Source organism: Chiloscyllium punctatum, chromosome 26 (genome assembly GCF_047496795.1).
Source record: "Chiloscyllium punctatum isolate Juve2018m chromosome 26, sChiPun1.3, whole genome shotgun sequence".
NCBI lineage: Eukaryota > Metazoa > Chordata > Chondrichthyes > Orectolobiformes > Hemiscylliidae > Chiloscyllium > Chiloscyllium punctatum.
The window spans coordinates 65,495,847-65,507,975 of NC_092764.1; the positions used below are offsets into that span (position 1 = coordinate 65,495,847).

General features: G+C 42.3%; 1 protein-coding gene across 1 annotated transcript; it reads right to left on the bottom strand.

Moving 5' to 3' along the window:
• Positions 1 to 773: 773 nt before the first annotated feature.
• LOC140496223 (probable G-protein coupled receptor 139) lies at positions 774 to 1,589 on the bottom strand. Its single transcript, XM_072595724.1, has one exon. It carries the CDS (start codon positions 1,587 to 1,589, stop codon positions 774 to 776), a length of 816 nt encoding a protein of 271 aa, XP_072451825.1.
• Positions 1,590 to 12,129: the final 10,540 nt, after the last annotated feature.

Here is a 12,129-nt window from a genome sequence, read left to right on the forward strand (position 1 = left end):
GTGAGATTGTGGGAGATATTTACTGCTTATAGTAGGGAAGAGGAATTTCAGTTAACTGGTAAGACTGCAGAAATAGTGACTGTTACTCAATCAGTTCAGAGGAATTGAATAAAAGACCATGCTGTAATCACTGAGAAGAAAATGTTCAAACTGTCATAATTTTAGTGATGAGAAAACACAGGTGTAAAGTAATTGACAGGCAAAGGAGAAGGGAGGTGAAAATCAAAATGTTTACTCACTGAGTTGTTACAATGTGGTCATAATCTGCCTGACTGTTGCATAGAATCCTGGCAGTGTGGAAACAGGCTGTTGGGCCCAACAGGTCCACACTGACCCTCAAAAGAGTAGTCTACCTCGACTCATTCTCCCACCTGATAGTTATCCCTCACTAATGAATCTAATCTACACATCCCTGAACACTTTGGAAATTTAGCATGGCCAATTCACTTAACCTGCATATCTTTGGACAGTGGGAGGAAACCAGTGCAGACATGGGGAGAATGTGCAAACTTCATAGACAGTTGCCCAAGGCTGGCATCGAACCGGAACCACTGAGACACCATGCTACCCAGTTTGGTGGGGACTGATACAAGAGTAACTTCCAGGGGTGAAATAGATCTGTCCTTGGAAAGAAAAATGAATAAAGAGTTTCTCTGATTTCTTTCTGAAGGCACAACCATGCTGCACTGTGTTGTGGGCTCAGAGATGCTCAGCTCAGATATGCAAAGGTTTATGGGATTTAATCAAATTCTACTGCATACTATCTATTATATTCACTGTTTGATGGATCTGAGAATGAGAGTGAAAGGGAACTTCAGAACTGTTTTCAGCTGCTGTCGGAATTGCGTCTGGGTCACTGTGTATATACAAGTGTTTGTGTAAGTACTGAGGAGCTGGAGCAGGTATCCAATGTTACCTGCAGTTGGGGAAAGGGTAGAGTAATTATGCAGTAGTGCAATTCGTCGATAAAGGAAGCATACCACATAAGGGATCCATAAAACAATGAAGCTGTCTGAGATAGCAAAGAGTAAAACAATGGATTTTCTGCGTTTGTCCATCTCTGGGTCACTGGTATTCTCCTTGTCACTGTCCTTCTGGAGTCCCCTGCGTGCTTTGCTTGTTATTAAAACATGTTTGATGGTCAGTGTGTTCAAAAGAAGAATAATAACGCATGGTAGTAAAGGGGAGAGAAGGCGATGGACTGCACCATATATTATCCAGAAGATTGAAGTGTAATAATCTGGTTTTATGATGCAAAACCATGGCAGATTGTTGAAGATGTACTTGGAATGGAATATGAAAAACCAGGGAATGCTTTCCAAATATCTCATCACATTCACTGTTGCAATAATCACGGCTGCATTTTTCTCAGTGCAGTATCTGGTTTTAAGCTTCTTGCAGCAAATAGCCACAAATCGATCAAAGGTGAAAGCAACAGTCATCCAGACAGAATTCATTGTGTTTGCAGAAATGAACACCGTAATCAAACTACAGATATAAGTTATATCCAGGAAAGACACTGGGAAATACATAATTAGCCACCTCAGCAGCACATCAGATATGACAACGAGGAAATCAGCCGCTGCCATTGTTATCAGGTACAGCGTGATACAGCTTGAGAGACCACAGTTCCTCCAAGAAAGGATCACAATTGCCATCAGGTTTACTGCAATGAATGATAAAGCCAGATGGATAGGTTAAATACATCAGTTTGACCAGATGTCCTGTTGAATATACTGCATTAAATATTTGATAATTACACTTGATTCTACAGGATTCTTTGACAGACAATGTTTTGAGAAAAGTTTTTTTTAAAAAACAATTACAAAGAATTTAACTGCTATCATAATTAAAACCACGCATGAATGTTCCTCAAATATTCCATTTCACAGAATGTCATCAACATCACCATCACCATCCCTGCATATACAGTGTCCCATTAGCAGAACAGAACGAGACCCAGCAGAAGTACCAATACATTGGTATACAATACAGAGGGACATTATCTGGAAATTAGATTAGATTCCTTACAGTATGGAAACAGGCCATTTGGCCCAAAAAGAAAAGAACCCTGCTTGTCCTCATCTTCCACCCCACCAATCTCTGGGTAAATTGTGTCATCCTCTGCTACTTCCACCATCTACAAGCAGACCCCACCACTAGGGATATATTTCCCTCCTCACCATCATCAGCATTTCAGAGAGGCTAATCCCTTCGTGACTCTCCTGTCAGTTCCACACGCCTGCACCAGCCCTTATCCCACACCTAGCATCTTCCCATGCACACACACCTCCTACCATACTTCTGTCCATGGCCCCAAAGCATCTTTCAACTTCCAACAGAAGTTTACCTGTACCTCCACAAATGTTGTAACTGCATCCATTGCACCCGATGGATGCAGTAGATCGGGCAGAGAGGACACCAATTTTCAGATTGTTTCAGAGACCACACTCTGGGACACTCACACCAACTAACCCCACTGCCCTGTGGCAGAACACTTCGACACCCCTCCCACTCTGTCATGGACATGCAGGTCCGGGGCCTCCTTCATCACCAAACCCTAACCACCCAAAGCCTGGAGAAAGAACGCCTCAACTTCTGTGTTGGAACCTTGCAACCACATTGGATTAATGTGGATATCACTAGTATCCTCATTTCCCCTCCCCCCACCTTAACCCAGTCACAATCCTCGTACTCGGCACTGCCCTCTTGACCTGTCCATCATTTTTCCCATCAATCCACCCACCCTCCTTTCTGACCTATCACTTTCTGCCTCACCTTCATCTACCTATTGTATTCTCAGATACCTCTCCACCCATCCCAACCCCCCTCCCGTTTATCTCTCAGGCCCCGGCCGACAGGTCTCAATCCTGATGAAGGGCTTATGCTTGAAACATCGATTCTCCTGGTCCTCGGGTGCTGTAGAACAGGTTTATTTGAAATCACAAGCTTTCAGAGTGTAGCCCATTCATCGGATGAAGTGAGAGAGAATCTCACAGAACACAACATTTACGAGCAGAGAGATCAATGGCAGAGAGATCAAAAAAATTTTATAAATGGTAAAAGTGGAATGTCGAATAATAAGACTCTGCAGGTGACCAAAGGTGTGAGACAGTGTGAGTAAAGTGTCAACAGCTGAATAACAAGTGAAGGGATGACCTGGAATCAGATAAAATGAGCAGAGAAATAATTACAAAAAATTAAAAATAAGGCCATGCTGGAGATAAAGTAAATGACACAAATAACACGGAACAAAAGCAGAAGTTTCAGAAAAAGCCAAGCAGGTCCACCGGTATCTATGAATGAAAAGCCAGAGAAATGTCACTGGGCTTGAAATATGAACTCTGACTTTTCTTTACAGATGCCATTAGACCCACTTAGACCATATCACCTACTACCACCATCACCAGCAGCAACCCCTGACCCTGCTTTTCATTTACAGCATCCACAGTTCTTTCGGTTTTTATTTGACTAGAATAACGTGATAGGGGAAATAATCACATGCTGAGGGTCTAACCAAAATAATAAGTAGTCCAAAACGGTCCAAGCTCATTATGGAAGAGTGATCATAACCATTTATCAAGATGATGATGTCAAACCAGGGCATTAAGGAAGATTTCACAGATATAGAAAAGTGTGGTGGGGGTCACATGAATTCAAGATCATGATTGAGACCATCTTTCTGCGTGTGGAACTTGGCTATCAGTTTCTGCTCAGTAATTCTGCATTGTTATGTATCTCAAAGGCTTCCTTGGATGATGTTTACTTGAAGATCAGAAGCTGAATGTCCTTGACTGCTGAAGTATTCCCTTACTGGGAGGGGTTATTCCTGGATGGCAGTTATAGCACAGTGTCCATTCATCCGTTGTTGTAGCATATGCATGGACTTTGAATCTCCCATGAGGCATCCTTGCCTGCAATGTATGAGATAGAAAACATCGGGTGAGTCAAATGAGTATCTATCATGTGCATGGTGGGTGGTGTTCCCACATGTGATGGTAGTATCCATGTCAATGATCTGACATGGCTTGCAGAGGTTGCCATAGCAGGTTTGTGTGGTGTTGTGCTCAATGTTGTCCTGAAGGCTGAAAAGGTTGCTGTGAATGATAGTCTGATTAAGGTGTGGTGGTTGTTTAAAGGCGACAATTGGGATGATCATGGTGAAGCTGTCATCGAGGCCATGTTGAAGTCTGTGAAGAATGTGGCACAGTCTTTCCACTCTGGGAAAGTTTGTATGATGAAGGGTACTCTATCAGCCGTATCCTACGCCTGTCTTCTGAGGTCATTGTGGTTGTTTTTGCTGAGAACATCAGAACTGGTACTTGATGAGTTGAGTGCAGTATCCGATTCTTATGAGGGTGTCTTTCAGAATCGTTTGGTGTATGCTGTGTGCCTCACCATCTGAGCAGGTTCTGTGTATGCACAGGCTTGTCTGTGAGGGACGGCTTCTTTAATATGTTTATGGTAAAAACTAGAGAAGTTCAGCATCATGATGTTATCCGTCGACTTGTGGTAGAGTGAGATACTGAGGTACTATCCTTGATGGTGATGAGTGAATCTAAGAATGAGACCGATTCTAAAGAGTAGTCCGTGGTAGGTCTGATGGTGAGATGACACTTGTTGATATTGCTCTACAGTGATTCCTCGCTATGAGTCCAAAGGAAGAAAATGTCATTGATGTATCTGGTCTACATCTGAGGAGGAAAGTGAAGAGGTCTTGCTTGAACTTGTGGATGAAATGTTGATATGTTGATTTGCAACTTTGGACCCCATGGCTGTTCCATGTGTCTGGATAGAGAACTAGTTGTCAAAAGTGAAGTCACAGTCGAGGAAGAAGTGCATGAGATGTAGGATGCCATCGAGAAATTGGCAGTTGTTGGTATTGGCTACTTGGATATTGCAGTGATACCATCGTTGTGAGGGATGCTGGTGTAGACTACCGAAATGTCCATTGTGACGAGGAATGTTTTTGGCTTGATTGTTCGGTGGGTGTTGTGGTTCTGTTCGCCGAGCTGGGAATTTGTCTTGCAAAAGTTTCGTCCCCTGTCTAGGTGACATCCTCAGTGCTTGGGAGCCTCCTGTGAAGTTTGGTGGGTGCTAAGTTTCTGTAAGAAATGTGTAATGTCGCGACGGAAGCTGGGGTTTTTTTGTGCAATGGGTTTCAAAATGCCCTTGGCATAGCCAATGGGCCAGCAGGTCTTGCCACATCTGTGAAGAAAAATACACTTTTATTTCAGATCCAGTGACCCTTCCATTTTTTTCAACACAGATATCGCCAGACTGGCTGGGCTTTTCCAGCAGTTTCTGTTTTTGTTCCATGTTATTTCTGTCATTTGGTTTATTTCCAACACCAGCTTATTTTTATTTTTTTGAAATGATCTCTCTGCCTCGTTTAATCAAATGATAGGTCAACCCTTCACTTGTTATGCAGTTGTTGACATTTACTCACACAGTCTTGGTTACCTGCAGAGACTTCTTATTCAACACTCCACACACACAATTTGTATGAGTTTTTGATTTGTGCCTGTCTCTCCCTTTACCTGATGAAGAGGCAACGCTCTGAAAACATGCGATTTCAAATAAACCTGCTGGACTATAACCTGGTGTTGTGTGATTTGTGACTTTGTCCACAATGAACAGGCTGGGAAACTTCAATGCTCACCACCAAGGCTGGCTCTGCACAAATAATTGAGCTATTCGAGTCTGAGAGCGTATTGATACTAGAATGTGTTTGTGGTAGGTAGTGAAGGAAACAACAAAAGGGGAAAAGTCATACTTAACCACATCCTTACCAATCTGCTGACTGCAGATGCATCAGCCCATTACAATATCTGTATGTATGACCACCACACAGTCCTTGTGCAAAGGAAGCCTCACCAACACAATGACAATCCTTTCCATCATTCGGTGAGGCACTATCACGGTGTTTCATGGGACAGTCTTCAAACGCTTATCGCAACTCAAGATTTCGGTATCCATGTGCCTCTGTGGGTCACCATTAGCAGCAGAATCATACTCTAACACAATTTGTAATCTCAGAGCCCAACATATCTACCACTCCTCCATTGCCATTATCAGTCCTAGATCACTGGAGAATGCAGAAGGGCATGCCAGGGCAGCACCAGGGAGACCTAAAAATGAGTTCGCAACATGGCAAAGCTACCAAACCCGACTAAATGGGCATCAGACAGCATAAACAACAAGTGATAAAAAGAGTTAATTGACCCCACAACCAATGACTCCAATCTACAATATCCAGTATTGCATTGTGATGGACAATTTAAAAACTCTTTGGAAACTACACATATATCAATATCCTCAACAATGGGAGATGCCAACTCAACAGTCTTGCACCAAAAATGCCAAATGAATGATCCATCTTGGCCTGCTCCAGTGGTCCCCAACATCACAAACAACAATCTTCAGCCCATTTGATTCACTCCACGTGATATCAAGAAATAGTTGGAGGCACTGGATAACTTTAACATTGGTGTCAGCCAAGATACAATGTAGAATGTGTTAAGCCCCTTGTGTTCTGTTGTGTGTGCCATACTGTTTAGACTGATTCAAATTTTAAAAAGTTTACAGAGTCTTACATGGTTTCATGCTGTTTGTGAGCATAGTACATCGTAACTCTGTAAGTACAAATTCACCCCACAAAAGTATATGTGTTTTTGTGCATGTGTGAGTGTGTGTGTGCATGTGTCTAGGGTGGGGGTTGTGAGTGTCTCTGAGAGAACGTGTATGTGTGTGAGTGGAAAGGAGTCTAAATCTGTGAGAGGGTCCATATGTTAATATGGGTGTGTGTGTTTGTGCCTGGGTGGGTGACTGTGTATAGTTGAGTCTGAGTGTGTGTTTCTGGGGTGGGGGATTGTGATTTCTGTGAGACAGAGTGTAAATGTGTGAGTGTAAAGCAGTCTAAGTCTGTGAGAGGTTGCATGTGTGAGTGTGTGCGCCTGTAGGAGTGTGTGCATATGTCTGTGAGAGAGAGAGTATATGTATGTGTGTGAGTGTAAAGGGGTCTAAGTCTGTGAGAGGGTGCATGTGTGAATGTGGGAGCGTGTGTGTCTGTTGGAGTGTGTGAGAGTGTCTGTGTGTGTTATATTGGTGAAACCAAGCAGAGGCTACGATAACGAAAAATGGGCACTTCACAATGATCAACAGATAGGAGTGTTCCCTCCCAGTTGGGAGTCAAGGATATTCAACATCAGACCTTCGGGTGACCATCCTCCAAGGCGGACTTCGGGGCAGGCAGCAGCGAAAGTGGCCGAGCACACACTGATAGCTACGTTCCAAACCCATAGGGAGGGCCTCAACCGGGACGTTGGATTCATGTCATAGTACAGGTGACCACCACTGCACTACAGACACACACACACACACACACACTCTCTCTCTCACGTATACACCCTCACACAGACTTAGACTCCTTTACACTCACACACACACATATTCACTCTCTCCCTCAGGCACTCACAATCCCCACCCCAGCCACACACACACACAAACCCATATGCACAAATGCATATATACGTTTGTGGGGTGAACTTGTACTTGCAGAGTTACATTGTGGTTTACTCAAAATCTGCATGAATCAATATAAGACTCTGTTAACACATTTTTCAGATTAGAATCAGTCTAAACAAAATGTCACACACAACAGCACACAGGGGGCCTATTTGACAATGATCACTGAATTACAAGTACAATTATTTTTCCTCATCATTCAATGCCAAAGCCTTTTTTTCCAGATATTGGCTATCATCACAAAGTTGCATGTTGCCATGCCTAATGAATCACCATCAACTGTTTCCATTGTTTGGACACAGAGTAACTGATCTAAAATGGGATTGCACATAGTAAATACATTAGAGACTTTGATATCAGCAAGTTAGGTTTTATTGCATGACAACATACCCAATTGGTTCACAACTGATTTTTGAAAAAAACATTGAGGTCAGATTAATTGAATAGTATGGAAAGAGAAACACTTCTCATTAATGGTATAGTTTTGAGCACCATTCTTGCCCAGATTATGGGTTACTCAAAATGGTCGACCAGTTTCTAAAACATGGACAGATGATACTTACCAGGGATTCCAATAGTCACGAGCACAGGACAGTAAATGAACTCAACACCAGCAAGTGTTCGTAATGCATTGAAAGGATACATCATTTTCTGTATAAATAATCCAATCTTTCCGTGAAGCTGTCACCAGCTCAAGGAGTTTATATATATAGCATCCAAATTCTCCAAGGACGCAATTAGTTTAGTAGTACTTATGGTCTTATGAACAAAAAACAGACGTAAAACCTCCAAAGAAAAGGCATTGGAACAGATTGCAGAAATACCTAATGTGGAATCGGATCACAGAACACAATGCACCCTGAAAAGAATTTCTGCAAAACGTCCATGTGAACGTTGCTAGAATGTTCGATGATGATGCAGAGCTGATTTCACAGGTAGTTGTAGTATATTCATTTCATTCTTTCCTGGGATGTTTGTATCCTTGGCAAGGCCAGAATATGCTGTCCACTCTGAAGGATCCTTGGTGAGTGCTCCGAGGTTGGTGGTGAGTACTCTTCTTATACCACTGCCATCCATTTGGAGATTGAAGCAGCGGATTCTGAGACTAAAGTCCTGAATCATAGTAAAGGAAACTACAGTGCTAAGAGGCTTGCGTTTGAGATGATGGATTAAGAAAGGTTACTGAAAGGAATGGAAGTTGATAGGCAATGGAAAACATTCATAGATCGAATGGCTGAACTACAATAATAGTTTATTCCTGTCTGGTGCAAGATTGCCAAGAGAATAGTGGTCAAATCATGGATTATGGGGAAGTAGATGCAAAGAGAGGCATACAAATTGCCGAGAAAAAAAACAATAGACATGAGGATTGGGAACAGTTTTTAAGTCAGCAAAGGAGATTCAAGGTCTTGCTTAAGAGAGGGAAAACCGAACATGAGAGAAAGCTTGTGGGAGAACATAATAACAGATGGTAAACGTTTCTATGATTGTGCAATGAGAGAAAGACTGATGAAAACAAATGACGGTCCCTCACAGTTAGCCCACAGTAAGAAATTTATAATATGGAATTAAGAAATTTCTGATGAACTATATTTATATTTCACTTCTATCTTCACGAAGGAGGACATGAATAAGACACCAGAAATGAGAAGGAACGCAGGGTTTAATGAGAGGGAGAAACTGAAACAAATATGCATTTATAGAAAAATTGTGTCAGAGAAATTGGTGCGAAAAGGGCCAGGGTCTGATAATCTAGATCCTGAGAATAAAAGAAAGTGACCATCGAAATGATAGATGCATTGGTGATCATTTTCCAAGATTCTTTAGACTCTGGAACAGTTCCTCACTGTCTCATACACACATGCGCTCTCTCTCCCTGTCACACACATGCCCTCTCTTGCTCTCTGTCTCACACACATGCACTCTCTCACTCTCTGTCTCACACACACGTGCTCCCCCCTCTTTGGCACACGCGTGCTCTCTCCCTCTTTGTCTCACGCACGTGCTATCTCTCCCTGTCACAAACACACATGCGCTCTCTCCCTGTCTGTCACATACACATGCGTGCTCTTTCCCTCCCTGTCACACACCCAATGGAAAATTACGCTGGCACGTAGCCAATGGATTAACCCAAAACTGATCACATCATTCAGTTACTGGTGAGCAACTCTCAAATGTTAAATAGCCACATTCCTTGCACCGTATAAGGTAATGTCAGACATTCCCTTGCTTTATTTGGTCAATACAGGAAACTGCAGGTCACAGTTGAGAGAATAGGTCACACTATGGCTTGGCTGCAGGTCAAATTGAGGTCAGAGTTTAAACTAACATGACCAATATTCCCAGCATGCTTGATTGTAGCTCTTAATCAGTCTCGTAGCCATTTCTCCTGCTGGCCACCTGTCTACAATCCCTCCTCTTCATCCCGACATTCCACGCAAAATATAACCAAGTTCTCTCTCATAGGTAAGTATTTGAAATTCGTCAAACTAACTACTAATATAGAAATAATAGTAAGCTTTTGCAATTAATTAGATTCTTGCTTAAGATGCATCAAGTGTATGTTTAAATGTTATGTTATCTCTCAGTGCCATTTAACAAATTGAATTGTAAAAAAAATTAAGAAGATTAAAGGACATAATACGATTAACCCAATATTAATGCAATATATGACACAGGACAAGTCCAAGGATGAATCTGTACATTTGTACAAAACATAATAATCACCTTTTTCAAAGTGATCTTCCAAAATTATCCCTATCATCACTAATATAAGGTATATATCAAATTACTTGTTTAAAACCACCTTTCCCATTATGAGGTATGTATGCCTTACTTAAAATCACAAAATGTACAATAGATGAAACCAGTAAGGTGAAACAACTCTGATTTGGCTTAGACATGCTTTTCGCAATTCGAAGGGAGCAATTCAGCTGTGGCCCTAGAGGCATATAGGTAGAGCAACAGGAAATTTAAGAAAGGAATTAGAGGAGCAAAAATGTAGAATGAAAAAGGGCACATGAACAGGATTCAGGAGAATGCTAAGATTCTTTATAAATACATTCAAGGCAAGAGGTTGGTCAGGGAAAGCATAGGGCCCACTGTGGTCAAGGGGGCAGCCTGTGTGTAAACCTGTTGGAGATTGAAAAGGTATTGAATGAACACTTCACTTAGGTCTTCACTCTGGAAAGGAAGAATGAAGGTACAGAATTCAGGAAAAAGGGACTGTGAGGAACTTGTACTGTTCTCAATAGGAAATGGGAAGATATTTCGAGGCTGTGACATTCTTAAACACAGATAAATCCACTGGCCTGGATGAATTACATCTTAGGCTTCTGTGAAGGTGAGACAGGAAATTACAGGGGCTCTGATACAGATCTTTAATTTCCTACTGGTCACAGGGGAAGTATCAGAGGATTGTACCGTGGCTAATGTAGCTCCACTTTTCTAGAAAAGTCTGAAGATGAATGAGGAAATTTAAGACAGGTAAGTAGATGTGATCTATATGGACTTCAGTAAGCCGTTCGACAGGGTTGCCCATGGAAGACTGATTAGCAAGGTTACAGGGAGAACTAGCCAATTGGATACAGAACAGGCTCAAAGGTAGAAGACAGAGTGTAATGGTGGAGGGTTGTTTTTCAGACTGGAGGTCTGTGACCAGTGGAGTGCCAAAAGGATCGGTACTGGGTCCTCTACTTTTTGTCATTTACATAAATGATTGGATGTGAGCATAAGATGTGCAGTTAGTAAGTTTGCAGATGACACCAAAATTGGAGGTGTAGTGAACACCTCAGATTACAACAGGACCTGGACCAGATGGGCCAATGGGCTGATAAGTGGCAGATGGAGTTTAATTCAGATAAATGTGAGGTGCTGCATTTTGGGAAAGCAAATCTTAGCAGGACTTATACACTTAGTGGTAAGGTCCAAGGGAGTGTTGCAGAACAAAGAGACCTTGGAGTGCAGGTTCATAGCTCCTTGAAAGTGGAGTCGCAGGTAGATAGTATAGTGAAGAAGGTGTTTGGTATGCTTTCATTTATTGGTCAGAGTATTGAGTACAGGAGTTGGGAGGTCATGTTGCGACTGTACAGGACATTGGTTAGGCCACTGTTGGAATATTGCGTGCAATTCTGGTCTCCTTCCTATCAGAAAAATGTTGTGAAACTTGAAAGGGTTCAGAAGATATTTACAAGGATGTAGTCAGGATTAGAGGATTTGAGCTATAGGAAGAGGCTAAATAGGATGGGGCTGTTTTCCCTGGGGTGTCGGAGGCTGAGGGGTGACCTTATAGAGGTTTACAAAATTATGAGGGGCATGGATAGGGTAAATCGACAAAGTCTTTTCCCTGGGATCAGGGAGTGCAGAACTAGAAGGCATAGATTTGATTACTATCAGTGTGGAAACAGGCCCTTTGGCCCAACAAGTCCACACCGACCCGCCGAAGCGTAACCAACCCATTCCCGTACATTTACCCCTTTAGCTAACACTACGAGCAATTTAGCATGGCCAATTCACCTGACGTGCACATCTTTGGACTGTGGGAGGAAACAGAAGCACCTGGAGGAAATCCACGCAGACATGGGGAGAACGTGCAAACTCCAC